Source organism: Cynocephalus volans, chromosome 5 (genome assembly GCF_027409185.1).
Source record: "Cynocephalus volans isolate mCynVol1 chromosome 5, mCynVol1.pri, whole genome shotgun sequence".
Taxonomy (NCBI): domain Eukaryota; kingdom Metazoa; phylum Chordata; class Mammalia; order Dermoptera; family Cynocephalidae; genus Cynocephalus; species Cynocephalus volans.
In genome coordinates, this window is record NC_084464.1 from 109,659,109 (window position 1) to 109,677,519 (window position 18,411).

An 18,411-nucleotide genomic window follows, 5' to 3' on the forward strand; every position below is an offset into this window, starting at 1 on the left:
TTTTCCTAAATAAAATGGCCCCAGAAGAGCCCAATTTTTTTTAAAAAAGGTTTTCTTTTTAATTAAAAAAAAAAAAAAAAAAAAAAAAGGACAAAAATGGAAGATGTAGAACATGGGAAGAGGAACAAGAGATTTTAAATCGTGAGGGGCTAGAGAGGGCACAGCCAGGGAGAGAGGGGCCCCTACTCCACTCCCCTAGTCTCTCCTCTCACAGCTTAGCACTCCCCACCAGGGAACACAGGACAAAAGTCATAAGCACAAGAGACCAAATTCGAGGCTTCTTTCTTGTGGAAGGGTGGGTGTATACGTGTGCAAATGTAGTTAGCCACTCCCCCTGACATAAGGTGCCCGTCTGTGGATCCCATAACTCGTGCTCCAAAACAGCACACTCAGTCCCAGCGGTGCCCATCGCGCAGCCAGTGGTGACCCAAGTCTCTAGACGAGACCACAGGCCTCTCACTTCTCTACCTTCTTGGCTTTCTTAAGGATGTCGCATTTTTTCCTGTTGGGGCGGCGACAACGCTCGTCGATGCTGGGGATACATTCATAGTGCCACACCTCCTCCATCTTCTCCACGGGGTAGACGGCTTCCACGTAGTGGCGGATGAGCCGCAGCCGTGTGGGGTCCAGCTGCTTCTTGTTGCAAGCCCCCGAATGGTTGTACTGCAGCCGGAGGTTCTCGGCGGTGAAGAGTTCGGGAAAGAGCCTGACGAGGAGCCGGGCGGCGAAGTTGCCCACAGAGAGGCTCTGCTGCACGATCTCACGCACCTCCTTGTCCGACAGCAGGTAGGGAGAAGGCACCGGGAAGTCGGGCGAGGGGACCACCAGCTCGTCCAAGGGGATCTTGCAGAAGTCCTTGCTGCTCCTCTCGGGGGGCAGCGGGGGCCCCTCAAACTCCTCTCGGAACCTCTCCGGGTTGATTGCATAGCTCGCCAGGTCTCTGCAGTCGGGGCCCGGCACGTGGACCTTGCGCTGCTGCTGGTAGGAGCGCCTCTGCTCCGTGTCCCGGCGCCGGCAGCGCTCGTCCAGCTTGCCCACGAACTCCAGAGTCCAGACGCGGTCGTTTTTGGCCCGGGGGTAGAGCAGCTGTACGTAGTGGCGGATGAGCTTGATGCGGGAAGGGTCCAGCTGCTTCTTGCCCAGGGAGCCGCTGCAGTTGTACTGCTTGCGCAGGTTCTCGTGGGTGAAGAGCTCGGGGAAGAGGTGCACCAGCAGGCGGGAGGCGAAGTTGCCGATGGACAGGCTGCTCTCGTAGATGCTGCGCAGCTGCTCCTTGCTGAGCAGGCAGTCGGCGCCCGGCACCTCGAAGTCGGGCTGTGGGATCTCCAGCTTGTCAAAGTCGATGGGCACCAGCCAGATCTTCTTGGAGCGTCGGCCGGGCCGCTCGCCCTCGAAGCTGTCCTCCACCTTGACCACGGAGATGTCGTCGGGCAGGCTGGAAGAGTCGTAGCAGTCGTCCCGCGGGGGCTCCCCCTCGCTGCCGCCGTCCAGCCCCAGGCCCTCCAGCTCGTCGTTGATGCGCTGGGCGCACTGCTGCAGCCAGGCCTCCTCCACCTGCATGTCGGGGAAGTAGATCTCCGTGTAGTTGCGGATGATCTGCAGCCTCTGCGGTTCCAGCTCCTGCTTGCCACCATCCCCATAGCAGCTGTACTGTTCACCCAGCTTGCGGTGGTCAAAGAGCTCGGGGAAGAGGCGGTGCAGCAGGAAAACGGCAAACTCGCCGGGCGAGGAGGCTTCATCCAGGAACTCGGTGAGGTCCTGTGTGTCCACCACGTGGTCTGAGGCGATGGTGCTGCTCCGGTCCAGAGACAGGGCCTCTTCCTGGTCTTTGTTGTCCAGGAAGTGGCTGGTATCCACCTGCTCGGCCTCGAAGAAGCCAGTGACCTGGCCGCCGGGCTGGCTGTCCTCCATTTCTCGCTGGGCCCAGAAGCGGCTGAAGAAGTCATTCAGCTGGGGTAAGCACTCAGCCTGCCACACGGCCGTGTCCTTCACTGAGGGGTAGTAGACCTCCACGTAGTTCCGGATGAGCTGCAGGTGCAGAGACTCCAGTTTGCGCTTGGCAGCAAAGCCACAGGCACTGCAGCCTCGGGAGAAGTCGACGTCGCTGAAGAGCTCAGGGAAGAGCTGCACCAGTAGGCGACAGGCCAGGTCTCCCCCTGACAGGCTCTGGTCCACGATCTGCTTGAGCTCAGCGGCTGTGAGCTGGTACTCGGGGGGCGGCTGGAACTTGGCCACCATCTCAGTGGGGCTCACCTGCTTCTTGATGCGGCTTACCTCCAGGGAGAGCAGGTCTACCTTGCTGTGCAGCTGCGACATGTTGGACGTGAGTGTGTTGAGCATATAGAACATCTTCTGGATCAGGAAGTAGATGTTGGGGTCACTGTCAGTGGCCACCCCGGCGCTGCCACAGTCTCGCTTCTGCGGCTCGTTCAGGAGCCGCAGTGGGGAAGGGCTGTTGCTGGGGTTTGCCTTCTCGAAGAGCTCATAGGTGTTGAGCAGGTCCCCTGAGGGAGGGTTCTTCTTCTCCATGATCTTGTGTGAGATGCCGTACAGAGGCTTCTTGTAGGAAGGGGTGGTCATGTCGTTGCAGGGCTCCTCCTCACCCGGCCATGTGGAGCCCAAGTTCCTGCCCTTGCTGGCCTGCTCTCCATTGCCCTGGCAGGGCGAGCTGTTCTCACGGTTTCGCATGCCCGCCAGCAGTGCCTGGAAAACAAAAAGTGTTTCCCCAAGTGTTAGGCGGTTGTTCCGATTCACTACACTAGACACGGGCCTGTGTCACACACAACACAGAGGGGCCAAGGTCAGTCTTAGTGCATGTGAGAAACTGCTTCCCTTGCCTGAATCACTCTGCCCATCCAGGGGTGCATCACCAGTACAAACCCGGACCCCAGCCCCACCCGTCGACTCTCCCTACTCCCTGAGAAAGGCTCAGGCTGGACCCTGGAGGCTTCATGCTCCTGCAGGACACCAGCACTGGACTTCCCACCCACAGGGCCCATCAGAGGCACAGCACAGATGCTGGTAAGGTCCGCCAAGAACTCAGCAAGGGACAGAAGGGAGGCCATGAGAACATGAGCCACTGTGGCTGACCTGCCACGGGCAGGTCTCCTCATCGACCTAGGCCTCAGTCTGCCCTTAGACAGGGACAGTGATTCCTGCCTATGGCAGCTCCAGAAGGAGTAGTGTCTGGGAGGACAGGTGTCTCCCCTGGGGAAGCCTCCTCTGAGACACACAGTAGTGGCACAGGAGAACCGGGGTACAGGGGGCAGCACTATGCTGCCAACTCTACCACAGCCTGGAATCACATTTTATCTTGGATCAGAAAAGGGCTGGCCCAGAACTTCCCAGAACCCATGAAAACTGTGAGAATAGAAATAACCTAAATTTTTATGAACAAGTATATACATAAACTGTGTTAATTATGTTGAGTAAAAGAATCCATGCAAACAAAAGAGGCCATCCTGTGTGATTGCATTTACATAAAATTCCAGAGAATGCAAACTTGCCTATGGTGACAGAAAGTAGATTAGTGGTTGCCTGGGGATGGCAGGGAGAATACAAAGGACATAAGAGAACTAGAGTGGGTGACAGATACGTTTATTATCTTGATTGTGGCAATGGACTCATTGGTATACACACGTCAAAACTTATCAAGTGGTGTACTTTAAATATGCATCGTTTGCTGTATTTCCGTCATAACCTAAAAAGCCTATTTTTGACAACTGCTTAATTTGACCCAGAAACCTACTGGAATATATTTTTGAGGATTTAATTAAGCAGACAAGCTATGGCCAAGCACTGGTGTCAGGGGAGCACATGGGGCTGCAGCACAAAGTGCTGGCTCCACTGACATGCACATGCCTTGGGCAACAAGAACAAAGTGTAGCCTAGGATGCTCCTTCCACACCTGGGAAAAATACAGCTGGCCTAGCCTGGCCTCACCCAGTGCTCCTCAAGCTCTCACGTACACAGGAATCACCTGGGGTCTTGTTAGAATGCAGTGTGTGCACCCTGGGGCTAAGTTTCTGACAAGCTCCGAGGTGCTGTGGGGGCTGTGCTGTCCGTCTGAGTAGCCAGGGCCTGGAAGACAGAGTCTGCTTGCATTTTATCTCACCCGGGCAGACCAATGTTATTTGCAAGTCTTCAGATAACTAATGTTAGCACAAAACAGTACATGAGGTATTTTTCTCTGTGGCCTAAAAAAATGTAGGGAAAAGAGACAATCTCAAGAAGCTAGGTTTACAATGACATGTAAGCAACATGGTGCTGAGAAGAGGTAGGCCCAGGGTGAAAAGAGACCACAAGGCCACATGAACATGGAAAGCTTTGATCCTCCTGAACCTCCCACATGTTATTTTTCATTTAAATTAATGAATTACTTCCTGGACCCTCTCTTTTAGATAACAGAATAACCTGACTCATATTAGAGAAAGGTTAATTTTTCTCTTGCATCCCCACTGATGACAACCATGAAAAGAAAAGCTACTTTACTCCCTTAGGAACCTGAAGGTAAGTGTTTCAGTTATCCCACGGAGCTGGCCAATATGTACTTTCTTCAGGGTCTGTTTATATAAGCTAACAAAGGGTCAGTGAAACCTGGCCCTTGTGACCCTCCTCACCTTGCCCCCAATCCCTGAGAGCTGAGGACCAGGAACATACTAGGGTGGTAGGAGCCCACCTGCCATGGATGACCTGCCACCTGCCCTGTTCCCTCTGGGGTCTCCTTTTCACTGAGCCATCCCCATCCTCATCACACTGCATGACAGTCATGTGATGGGACCATGTCACTCCAAGTCTATCACCAGTGGCTAGCAAAGTGCTCAGGGCATAGGAGGAGAGGTCAGTGAATGTTTGGCAAACACACACAGGGATGGTTAAAGCAGGGTAAGGTGCTCTACCAATATCAAATATATGCTTAAGAAAAAGCTGTTCCAACAGGACCCCTGGCAGAGAGGTGTGAGGGTGTGGATAAGATTCAGCTCAACTCAGGTTGCCCTTTGTGTGACCTTGCATGATTCACTTTCCTGTGTGTAACTTAGGGATAAGTAACAATATCTGTCTCACAGGGTAGTTGTGAGGACTTAATAAGATAATGCACATAAAGTACTGAGTCCATGTCTGACTTACAGTAATTGCTTAATAAATATTTATTATTAAAATTTGATTATTATTAAACAATGCTATTCCCAAGCCACAGCAGAGGTAATACTGTGGGCCTTTCTCAATCAGTAAACAGAGAAGGGATTTCCTACAGCACCTCAGGGTAAGTCTCTCATGGAAGGCACTTCTAAGAGGTCTATTTGACCTAAAGTTTGGGAGCAGAGAGTTTTGGGGTTTTTTTTAAAGAAAATCATGGGTTCAGATCCTGATACGAGCCAGCTACCAAAAAAAAAGAAAAGAAAAGAAATACACATACACATCAGAAACCTGGAGAAAGGAATGGATAGAGAAAGCAGAAAATCTTTACCCCTAATGCAGTATATTTTGAATTGTGGCTTAGTGGATGATGAAACTGATTTGGTGGTCAAGAGAAAAAAAGAGGTAAGGAAGGAAGAAGTAAGAAATTATAAAGAGGGGAAGGAAAAAAAAAAACAGAATAGAAAATATCAGGGTGCACTGTATAAGGTAGATAAATTCAGGAAAGTTTTATTTCTACGTGTATCTATATGTTTACATACAAATACATATATGTGTGCTGTAAAGCCCTATAAAGTGGATTCATAAGTGTGGGTCACTATTGAAAAGCAGTGCCCTAACAAATTCAAAGTGCCTTACTTGCTAATTCCTGTAGATTGTAAATTAGATTTTTAGCAATTTATTCACCATTGAGTTTTATTTCATCAAAATAATTTTGGAGGACCCATGGATCATGAGATTACTATGAGGTTTTACAAATATGGAGAAACTTGAGTTTGTAATACCAATTGTTAAAAATCATTAGGACTACATTAGGACTGATTTTAGAAAAGAAGTCTTTGCTTTACAAGTGGTCCCATTAGTATATGTAAAATAGGATTCCAGGGCAGGCCCTTGGCTCCCTTGGGAGAGTGTGGTGCTGATAACACCAGGGCCATGGGTTTGGATCCCTATATAGGGATGGCCGGTCAGCTCACTTGGGAGAGCGAGGTGCTGACAACACCAAGTCAGGGGTTAAGATCCCCTTACCAGTCATCTTTTAAATAGATAAATAAATAAATAAATAATTGGATCCCATTCAGAAAGAGATCATTGGAAACTCCCACACCATGCAACAAGAGTACATGTTCTAGAGGGAGACCTGCCCTAATTAATACCCAAAGTAGAAAATAAGTACAGGGAAAAGTTTCTGGGTGAATTGTCTGAATACCAATAACAGATTTACGTCTTCTGATTTCCCCACATTCCTACAGCAGGCGGAGGCAAGAGTATATCAGAACTGGAAATCCCCTCTATAACTTAACATTCAGCATCATTACTACAAATATTTCAGTTTCCACCAAGTCCGTTAGTTGCTGTTAATAAAAACATTTTTGGTTAAATTGCTTGAATTAAAAAAGTTAGAGAACCAGGAGAGGGCAATATTCTTCACTCCCAGAAATCCTGTATACACAATTCAACACAAAACACAACACAAGAGAAGGTTCTTAGACATCCCCACACTGGTGTCCTGTCAACTCAGTGCTCCAATTATTTTCACAAATGCTGCCAAGGCAACGATGGGCTGGCTGCATTTGCTGCCAATGATAAAATCTCTACTCAGCTGTCTAGGAGTATCAAGAAATCTTTAAATCTGTATTACTTGGCACCGGGTGTCTGGCTGACACCGTTCCCAATTCTCTGAGGCTCATCTTCCAACCATATGGGAACTCTGCTGCACAGCTCAGGTTCTGCCATGCCTACATCTAGCCTGGAGCTTGATCAGGGCATCTCATTCAACCACTAGCACCTGTGGACTCAAGAGGAAACACCCAAATCTCTCAGCTGGAGAATATGCCTGAGCAAAGAGTTTGGGTTGAGTTGGGTTATAAGTAAGGGGTAAGTGGACTACTCAGGCGAGATTCCAGGTGTCTGTGCCCAGTGACATCCGAGGGACTGGGATGAATTCAGTTCAATGAATAACGGGTGTGGCTAAATAGTGCCCAGAGCATCAACCAACTGGAACACCAAGAAAGCAGCATGCCTTTGGGAATCAGGGAGTTGAGAATTCATGTGACCACAAGGGCAGGCCATGTGAAACAGCAGCCAGGGGGCTGGCATCACCCTCCTGAAATAATAGCGGGGGAAAATGATGCTTATCTTTTTCATTTTCAACAGAATTATCTTCATCATCATTATCATCATCACCATCATCACCATTAAGTGACTATATCAAGTTAGCATTGGGTCTGGAAGAGCTCTCCACGACCTAGAGCCAGTAGACCAAAGTCACTAAGTGGCCAACATCTGGCAGGCACTGTGCAAGGCCCTGGGCACAAGGGAACAAGCCAGATGCAGTCTCTGTTCTTGTGGCTCTCACCTTTTGAGTCATCCTTATAGTGCCAACAATCTATGATGAGGATGAAGAATGTGCTACGATGCCTGAAGAAATAAGAATCTGGGGAAATAAGAGCTGCCTGGTTGCTCAGTCGGTTAAAGCATGGTACTGATAACACCAAGGTCAAGGGTTTGGATCCTCTTACTGGCCAGCCACCAAAACCAAACAAACAAACAAAAAGAATCTGGGAAGATAAAGCAACTATAATGAAGGGAGAAGAGGAAGACCAGAAGAAATAGCAAAATAATAGTGCATTAAAGGCACCTCGTGCATCTTACAAATCTGCCGGCATGGTGTTGAAATGCACGGTTCTGAACCAAGCAAGCTGGGTAGGGCTAACTTCTCTGAGCCCCGCTCAGATGGCAGTGGCCACAGCACCTATGTGCTCTGGTTGTCACGAACTCCTTATGAACCCCCAGCTTGTAACACAGTAGTGGACACTTACAAGGTGCTCGCACTGCATGAGTGACATGTCATTTCCACGTTCTACAGTTAAAAAACAAACCACAATGACATTTTAGGATTAAAACAAAACAAAACAAACAAAAACCCCCAGTAGGCACAAAGCTAACCTCTGCCTGGGACACAGCTCTTGAATATCTCTCCACTTCTGTGAACAAAAGGATGATTACCAATAAACACTTTGGCTACTCACCCCCCATATCTGCGGTGTTTGGCTACGAAGCCCTCTCCAGTGGAGCTGCCAAATAAGTCTTTACACGGCTCTTTGTTAGACGCTTTGAGGGAGGTTGTATTTTTCTTCTAAGCACTGTACTAAACATCATTCATTAAGACAAGTCATCAACACTGACAGAAACTTGAAATCTTTTTTTTTTGCTTCCAGCCCACATTAGGATTAGAACCCTTGACCTTGGTGTTGTAACACTTGTAACACCACGCTCTAACCAACTGCACTAACCGGCCAGCCCCCTTGATAGAACTTTGGATGTGATACACCGTTAGCACCAGGGACCCTGCCGTTTTCTGTTTTCCATGGTGTGGGAGAGCAAAGAGGGAAGGTGGTCTATGTTCTGCTGGATGGTGCTCAGGCCTGGGTGTCCTAGAAGGCATCAGGTGGCCTCCCTGACAGTCCCAGGCCGGTTTCATTTTTATCAATGTGGAGAGAGGCAGCTGGATCCTGGTCACAGGTGTGGGGGTTGAAGATGGGGGTTCGGGGGCTGCAAATAAACATTTCCAAAGGCTAACCTGGGGCAGGCCCCATGCAAGGCTCCTCACATGCGCTATCTCACTGAGCCCCCAAGACACCAGAGAGGTGAGCAGTGTCATCCCTCACCACAGTGGAAGAACCTGACAGACTCAGAGGTCACATAACTGGCCATCTGTTCCCTTATCTGACTCAAGAGTCTGCTCACTTGGTTATTTACCATGCTGGTGGGATGAATCGGAGAAAGTGATGGGGAGCAGACAGCCAATGTCTTCCCATCCCTCCTGGTGACTCGCCAGGAACAGGCTGCCCTTTGGCATCCTGGCACATTCTTACATGCCTGAGTTTGCTCATATGCCTGATGGAGATATTAATGCCTTTGTCATTGGCTTGTTATATGGATTAAACGGAATAAGATATGTAATGCTGTTATTTGTCGAGTAGATTCTGATAACTGTTAATGTACTTCCTTTCCACTTTTTTTGATTATGGTCCCCTTCAGCCTCCATGTTCTTCCTGTCTTACCCAGTGGGGAAAGTGCTAAGAAAGCAGCACATACACCCTACCTGACCCCACCACCCCATATATAAGAGGGACCAGAAAATTCAACGGGCAAAGGATGACTATTCCCTCTGAATCAAGACTATTTTGAAAAATCAACATATTCTATAATTTCATAAAACAGATAGACTGTTCTAAAGTCCCCATGGTTCTGAGACTATTGATTTACTGGCACATCAACTTAACACAAACTTTTCAAAAGGAAATATTGCCTTGAATTCACATGACACCTTTCTACAAGGAGTTCAAGAATTTCGAAAGACTTACACTCACATTCTTTCAATAGAACAGGAGGGAGGGCATGAATATCAACTCAGTTTATATACACTAAGGGAAATTAGCAAAGTGAATAAAACACCCAAAATAAAATCCAGGATTTAACATGTCTTTTCCACCCCACAATCTAGTGGGTTAGAACTGCCTTCTGTATCCAATACACTGAAAAGTAAGTATATGTGACCATTTTAGTATATGTAGATTGGACAAGTCATACTAGATATATTCAAATACATTTTTGGTTCCCTTTCCCCCAAACAGGTCAGAATTCCTGGATGGTGCCTGAAGCTCCAGCCACGCAAAGCTTGCTGCCTCGCCAGATCAAGACGCGCATCCACAGCTTCACACCCTCCCTGAGTTCCTCCACTATAAACCCCATGGGGTTCTGGCTCAATGCCAGATCTGTTCTGACTTGTTTTACATGTTAAAATATAAATCCTAAGAACATTCCCTTCCCTTTCTGCCCCCAAGAATACGAAAATGTTCCCCTCTCTACGATCCCCTGACAACATTAACTTATTAATAACAGGATGAAGAGTGCCACCATTTGGGCAATGCAGCAACAGGGCTACCTCGGGCTGTCCACAAAGGCCACAACCCAGACTATACCTGCTCAGAGCTCCTTCCTGTTGGGAGAGCCTGCTGCTCTTCCCTGCAGTAAACTGTCTCCCATCCTGTGTGAATGCCTCTTTGCAATGTGACTTTGTTGCTTCTTTCATCAGGAGGTAGATTCTATTTTTCCACCCTCAGTCTAGATTTGGCCATGTGACCTGCTTTACCAATAGGACACTAGCAAAGGTGATGCAGCAGAGGTTTGAACAGTGTTTGCACTCAGAAGTTGCCCTCTCTGGCTCCCAGGAACTCTTCCATCATCGTGTGAACAAGCCCAGGCTAGCCTTCTAGAAGGTGAGAAAGTGCATGAAGGGAAGCTCCAGTCATCCCAGCCATCCCAGGTGAGGACCCACGTATGTGAGTGAGGCCGCTCCAGACCACCTAGCCTCAAATATGTCAAGTCAAGTCAGAACCACCAGCTGATCCATAGAATTATGAACAAGTAAAATGGTGGTTACTTTAAACTACTAAGTTCTGGGGTGGTTTGTTACACAGCACAAGAGAGCTGATAGACTCAACTTTGTCTTCCATTTCCTGAACTACAGCTTTACTTGCAAAGCTTGACGGGAGTTTGAAGAACTGATCATAAGCAGAAATGACACACAGAAAAATGATTTTAGGTATTCCTTTAAGAACTTAATAGATTGCTTCTCAAACTTTTCAACTCTTTCAGAAAAACCTCTAGGATTCTAACCTATAGAAACACTCATACAAGACGACTAGGTTTATGTACACGGATGGTCCCTGTGGAATTATTTGTAACAATATAAAACTGGAAAATACCTCAATATCGATCATTAGGGAAAAGGATAATAAATTACGGTTTAAAATAAAACATTTAAAAAAGCTAATGGTAGGGGCTCACTCGGGAGAGTGTGGTGCTGATAACATCAAGGCCACGGGTTCGGATCCCATATAGGGATGGCCGGTTGGCTCACTTGGTAGAGCGTGGTGCTGACAACACCAACTCAAAGGTTAGGATTCACTTACCAGTCAACTTTTTAAAAAAAAAAAAAAAAAAAAAAAAAGCTAAATGGTTAAATATTTTTCAAACAAGCTATTCTACTAATCATCTTGTAGCTTTTCTCTGCCACAGCAGGTATTAGCAGTAGTCAGGAATGTGTAAGTTTTAACCTAGTCGTTACTCACTATACTAGAAACTGCCACCCATGCATGAAAGCTTTCCTCAGATGACAAGGTATGCAGCACATAAGTGGTTTAGGCAGCCAGAGTGAAGAGTAGCGTATTTCTAATTATTCCTTTATAAAAAGTGCTCATAGGTATAAAAAACTCAACTTTTTTTTCCTGTGCACTACAGATTTTAAAAAATGTCTTGCTCAATGCAGCTCATCCTTGGGCGAAGATTCACCAAAAAATGTCTTAAGTATTACTCATGATAGTAAAAAAGTGGAAACAATGCAAATGTCCATCAACAGATGAATGGATAACAAAATGTGGTATATCCACACCATGACTATTATTTGGCCATAAGAAGGAATGAAGTGGCTTCAAATTTCTAATTTGTCATGTACAGAGCTTGGTAGCTGACACTCTCTCCTAATAACAAGTAAAAAATTACAACAACTTTTCTTAGATCCATAGGACAGGTGAGGTCACAGTGTAAACTGCTGCCCCCAAAACTGGAAAGACAGACAGGTAAATACTATAGAGAATCACAACTTACCAAAGCAGACATACGCGAGCAGAAACCTCCACAAGAACCAGTGCAGGGTAGGAAACCTGAACTACAATTGATGAAGTGCTGGAGTCTCAGGGTGGACAGGTCTGAGGGGTAAAAATTCCAGGGGGACCCAGTCATCAGAGGGCCCGCACACTTTTGTGGGTTTTACCTCCTAGAGCTCTAGCAGGTTCTCACAGTGAGTTATCAAGAGAAAAATCCCCTCATGCTTGCAGCAGAGGGAGGGGAGGAGCAACCTTCCTAAAATACCCCAGAGCATTCTGTTCTTAACAACGTCTGTCCTCACAAGAAAAGAATTAACCAGAGCCTAACTGCTGGGGTTTTATCAGAGCCTATCTGACCTGGGGGAAGGGAGATACTCAATTCCAGCTTGCTCTAGCCTTTCACCTGGAAGAAGGGAAATACCCAACTCCAGCCTACTGCTCTCAGGTGGGACAGCCATCCTGTTCCACCTAAGGAGTGGAGGAACTAAGACATACATGTGAAGTTCACACTCCAGAGAGGTACAGGTCCACGAAAGGACTGAGGCCTAATCACAGGACTGGAGAATGCTTCCCCTCCCCCCACACCTTCCCACCATATTACTAAAGGCCTATTTACAGCAGTTCCTTTTACCCAGTACATCATGTGTGGTTATCAAGAATAAAATTACAAGGCATACTAAGACAAAACCAGACTCAGATATGGTAAGGATGTTGGCATTATCAAACAGGGAATTTAAAACAAGTATGAGTAATGTGCTAAGGGCTCTGATGGATAAAGTAGACAGCATGCAAGAACAGACGGGCAATGCACAAAAAGATGGAAAATAAGAAACAATAAAAAAGAAATGCTAGAGATAAAAAACAGAAATAGAAATGAAGAATGCCTTTAATAGACTCATCAGTAGACTAGATACTGCTGAGGAAAGACTCTCTGAGCTTGAGGATATCTCAACAGATACCTCAAAAACAGAAAAGCAAAGAGAAAAAAGACTGAAAACACAGAAAAGAATATCCAGGAACTGTGGGACAACTACAAAGGTGTAACATACGTGTAATGGGAACACCAGGAGAAGAGAGAGACAAAGGAAAAGAAGAAACATTTGAAACCATAATGACTAAGAAATTCCTCAAATTAATGTCAGACACCAAACCCCAGATCAAGGAAGCTCAAAGAACACCAAGCATGATAAATGCCAAAAATACAACACCTAGGCATATCATTTTCAAACTATAGAAAATCAAAGACAAAGAAAAAATCCTGAAAGAAGCCAGAGGAGAAAAAAACTTTACCTATAGAGCAGCAAAAACAGGAATTACATCTGACTTCTCAGAAACCATTCAAACAAAACGATGGGTAAAATATACAAAGTGTGGAGAGAAAAACCCACCAACCTAGAATTCTGTGCCCTGCAAAATTACCTCTCAAAACTGAAGAAGAGGGCTGGCTGGTTAGCTCACTTGGGAGATTGTGGTGCTGATAATACCAAGATCAAGGGTTAGGATCCCCATACCAGCCAGCCAACAAAACAAACAAGCATAAATACAAATGAAATTGAAAAAAAAAAAGTTAATGAAAAATAAAGACTTTCTTAGACAAACAAAAATTAAGGGAATTTGTTGCCAATAGACCTGTCTTGCAAGAAATTTTTAAAAAGTAAGAAGAAAAATGATATAGGTTAGAAACTCAGATCTACATAAAGAAAGGAAGAACATCAGAGAAGGAATAAGTGAAGGCAAAATCTTTTATTTTTCTTACTTGATTTAGCAAATAACAGTTTGTTCAAAATAATAGTAACAACAATGTAGTCAACAACATATGCCTGTGTATCTGTATACATATATATGCACATGTATGTTTACATATAAGTGAAATGAATAACAGCAATAATATAAGCGACAGGAGGGAGGAATTAGGATTTTTTGTTTTTATAAAGTAGTCACACTACCCATGACGTGATATGATGTTATTTAAAAGTGTACTTGAGGGCCGAGCCTGTGGCGCACTCGGGAGGGTGCAGCACTGGGAGCGCGGCGACGCTCCCAGAGGCCGCGGGTTCGGATCCTATATAGGAATGGCTGGTGCACTCACTGGCTGAGTGCCGGTCACGAAAAAGAAAAAAAAAAAAAAAAAGAAAGAAAGAAAGAAAAAAAAAAGAAAAATAAATAAATAAATAAAAGTGTACTTGAACTAGTTGTAAATGTATATTGCAAACTCTAGGGCAACCACTAAAAAGAATTAAAAAAAAAAAAAAGTATACAGGTTGAGCATCCCTTATCAGAAATGCTTGAAACCAGAAGTGTTTTGAACTTCAAATTTTTTTGTATTTTGGAACATTTACAGAACACATACTGGTTGAGCATTCCTAATCCAAAAACCCCAAGTCTGAAATGCTCCAACGAGTATTTCCTTTGCACATCATGTCCACACACAAAAAGTTTCTGATTTTGGTGCATGTTGGATTTGGGGTTTTCAGATTAGGGTTACTCAACCAGTAATTGATATGCTAAGAAAAGAGAAAAAATTGAATCACATAAAATAGGATTAAAACCACAAAAGGCAGAAAACAGACCAGAAGACCATTAAAACCACAAAAGGGAGAAAAACATTGAAAGAATAAAATAGAAACAAAGAACAAGAGCAACAAATAGAAATAGTAACGAATGTGGTAGGTATTAATCTGCCTATATCTATAATTACTCTAAACATTAATGGCCTAAATGTACCAATTAAAAGACAGAGATTGTCAGAATAACTCAAAAAAGCAAGACTCAACTATATGTTGTCTACATGAAACCAACTTTAAATATAAAGACACACATAGACTAAAAGTAAACAGATGGAGAAAAATATATTATACTAACACTAATCAAAAAAAAGCAGAAGTAGCTTTATCTGAGATAAAGAAGGCATTACAAAATAATAAAGGGGTCAATTCTCTAAGAAGACGTAACAATCCTTAACATGTTTGTGCCTAATAACAGAGTGTCAAACTTCATAAGGCAAAAACTTATAGACTGCAGGGAGAAATAGATGAATCCACTATTATAGTTGGAGGTTTCCATACCCCTCTGTCAGAAATGGACAGATCCAGCATCCAGAAAATCAGTAAGGACATAGCTGAACTCAACAGCGCTGTTACTCAAGTGAATATAATTGACATCTATAGACTACCTCATCCAACAACAGCAGGATACGCATTCTTCTCAAACTCATATGGAACATTCACCAAGATAGACCACATTCTGGGCCATAAAAACACACCTTAACAAATTTAAAAGAATAAAAATCATACAATGTCTGCTCTCAGACCAGAATGAAACTAAACTAGAAATCAATAACAGAAATATAACTTGAAAATCCCAAAATACTTGGAAATTGAACAACTCACTTAAAAATAACACATAGGTTTAAAAAAAAAAAAAAAAACTAAAGAGAAATTAAAATATATTTTGAACTAAATGAAAATAAAAACACAACTTATCAAAATTTGTGGAATGCAATGAATGCCATGCTTAGCAGGAAATTTATAGCACTGAAAGTATATATTGGAAAAGAGAGATCTAAAAATCATTTAAGTTTCCACCTTAGGAAACCAGAAAAAGAAAAGCAAGTTAAATCCAAAATAAGCAGAAGAAAACAAATACTAAAAATTAGAGCAGAAATCAATGAAATTAAAAACAGGAAGTCAATAGAGAAAATCAATGAAACCAAAAGCTGTTTCTCTGAAAAGATCAATAAAATCAATAAGTCTCTATACAGGCTAAGAAAAAAGAGAGAGGACACACATTAATAATATCAGACATGAAAAAAGTGACATCACTACAGACCCCTACGGACATTGAAAGGATAATAGAGAAATACTATGAGCAACTCTTTGTCCACAAATTTGATAACCTAGATGAAATAAACCAATTGCTTGAAAGATACAATCTGCCAAAACTCATGTAAAATGAAACAGACAATCTAAATAGGGCCATATCTATTAAAGAAAAAGAATTAATAATTAATAACATTCCAAAAGAGAATACACTAGGCCCAGATGGGTTCAAAAGTGAATTCTACCCAGCATTTAAACAAGAAATGATACCATTTCCCTACAATCTCATTCAGAAGATTGAAGCAAAGGGACTACTTCCTAACTTGTTTTATGAGGTCAGCATTACCTTAATACCAAAAACCAGACAAGAACATTACAAGAAAAGAAAACTACAGACCATATCTTTCATGAACATAGATGCAAAAATCCTCAAAGAAATATTAACAAATTGAATCTAACAATGTATAAGAAGAATTACACACCATGGCCAAGTCAGATTTATCCCTGGTATGCAAGGCTGGTTCAAAATTTAAAAATCAATTAGGGCCACCCAGTTAGCTCACTTGGGAGAGTATGGTATTGGTAATGCCGAGGTCACAGTCTCAGATCCCCATACCAGCCAGCCACAAGAAAGAAAGAAAGAAAATAAAAAGAAAAAAAATCAATTAATGTAAACCATTACAGTAACAAGGCAAAGAAGAAAAATTGCATAATCGTATCAATAAATGCAGAAAAATCATTTGACAAAATCCAACACCATTCATAATAAGAACTCAGTAAACTAGAACTAGAGGGAAACTTCCTCAACTTGAAAAAGAATATTTACAAAAATCCTCTAGCTAACATCATACATAATGATGAAAAACTAGAAGCCTTCACACTGAGAACAGGACAAAGCAAGGATGTCTCCTCTCTCTACTCCTTTTCAACACTGTACTGGAGATCTTACCTGATGCAGTAAGACAATAAAAGGAATACTGATTGGGAAGGAAGAAATAAAACTGTTTTTGTTCACATATGACATGACTGTCTATGTAGAACATCCAAAAGAACCAACAAAAAACTACTGGAACTAATAAGCAATTACAGTGAGGTTACAGGATACAAGATTACTATACAAGTCAATTTCCTTTCCTATATAACAGCAATGAACAAATGGAATTTAAAATTAAAAACACACTACCATTTATATTAGGCTTCCAAAAAATAAAATACTTAGGTATGAAGCTGGCCAGTTAGCTCAGATGGTGAGAGCATGGTGCTGATAACACCAAAGTCTGGGGTTCAATCCCTGTATTGGCCAGAAAAAAATATAAATAAATAATAAAAATAATAAAAAATAAAAATAAAATACTTAGGTATAAATCTAACAAAATACAAGATTTGTATGAGGAAAAATACAAAATTCTGATGAAAGAAATTAAAGAGCTAAGTAACTGGAGAGATATTCCATGCTCAAAGAAAGGAAGACTCAATATCGTCAAGATGTCAGTTCTTCCCAATTTGATCTATAAATTCAATGCAATCACAGTCAAAATCCCAGCAAGCTATTCTGTTGATATCATAAAATGATTCTAAAGTTTATATGAACAGGCAAAAGACCCAGAATAGCCAACACAATATTGAAGGAGAGCAAAGTTGGAGGACTGACATTCCCCAAGTTCACTCACTATAAAGCTACCGTAATCAAGACAGTGTGGTATTGGTGAGAGAACAGAAAAATAGATCAAAGGAACAGAATAAAGAGCCCAGAAATAGATCCCCATAATTATAGTCAACTGATCTTTGACAAAGGAGCAAAGGCAATACAATAAAGCAAAGACAGTCTTTTCAACAGATGGTGCTGGAACTGGACAACCACATGCAAAAAAATGAATCTAGACACAGACCTTACATCCTTCACAAAAATTAACTCAAATGGATCACAGGCCTAAATGTAAAATGAAAAACTATAAAACACCTAGAAGATAACAGAAGAAAATCTAGATGGCCTTGGTTTGGCAATGAATTTTTAGATGTGACACAAAGTCACACCCATGAAAAAAAGAATTGATAAGCTGGACCTCATTAAAATTAAAAATTTCTACTATGCAAAAGACATTGTCAAAAGAATGAAAAGACAAGCCACAGGCTGGGAAAAAATGCTTGCAAAAGCCATATCTGATAAAGAACTGTCAACCAAAATACACAAAGAACTCTTAAATATCAACAATAAGAACACAAACAACCCAATTAAGAAAGTGACCCAAAACCTTAATAGACACCTCATCAAAGCTGATGTAACACCAGGGTCATGGGTTCAGATCCCCCTACCAGCCAGCCACCAAAAAGAAAAAGAAAAAAAGAAATGTTTAAAATGCGCTGGCCGGTTAGCTCAGTTGGTTAGAGTGTAGCCTTGTAAATAAAGAAGGTATACAGCTGGCAAATAAGCATATGAAAACATGCTCAACATCATATATCATCAGGGAAACACAAAAGAACAATGAGATACCACCACACACTTACTAGAATGGCCAACTCTGACAATGGCAAATGCTGGCAACAATGTGCAGCAACAGGCACTCTCACTCACTGCTGGGAATGCAAAACGGTAGAGCCACTTTGCAAGGCAGTTTGGCAGTTTCTTACAAAAGTAAACATACTCTTACTTTACAATCCAGCGATCGCACTCCTTGGTATTTACCCAAAGGAGCTGAAAACTTATGTCCACACAAAAACCTATACACAGATATTTAAAGCAGCTTTATTTATAATAGCCAAAACTTGGAAGTAACTCAAATGCT

At 43.1% G+C, this 18,411-nt stretch overlaps 1 protein-coding gene across 1 annotated transcript in view; it reads right to left on the reverse strand.

Annotated features, from left to right (window-relative positions):
- Window positions 1-456: 456 nt before the first annotated feature.
- Window positions 457-18,411, reverse strand: part of BEND3 (BEN domain containing 3) — a 35,380-nt gene continuing 17,425 nt past the window's right edge. Inside the window, exon 4 of the mRNA XM_063098392.1 lies at window positions 457-2,703. Coding sequence (XP_062954462.1) covers window positions 457-2,703 — 2,247 coding nt within the window. The remainder of the gene's footprint in view (window positions 2,704-18,411) is intronic.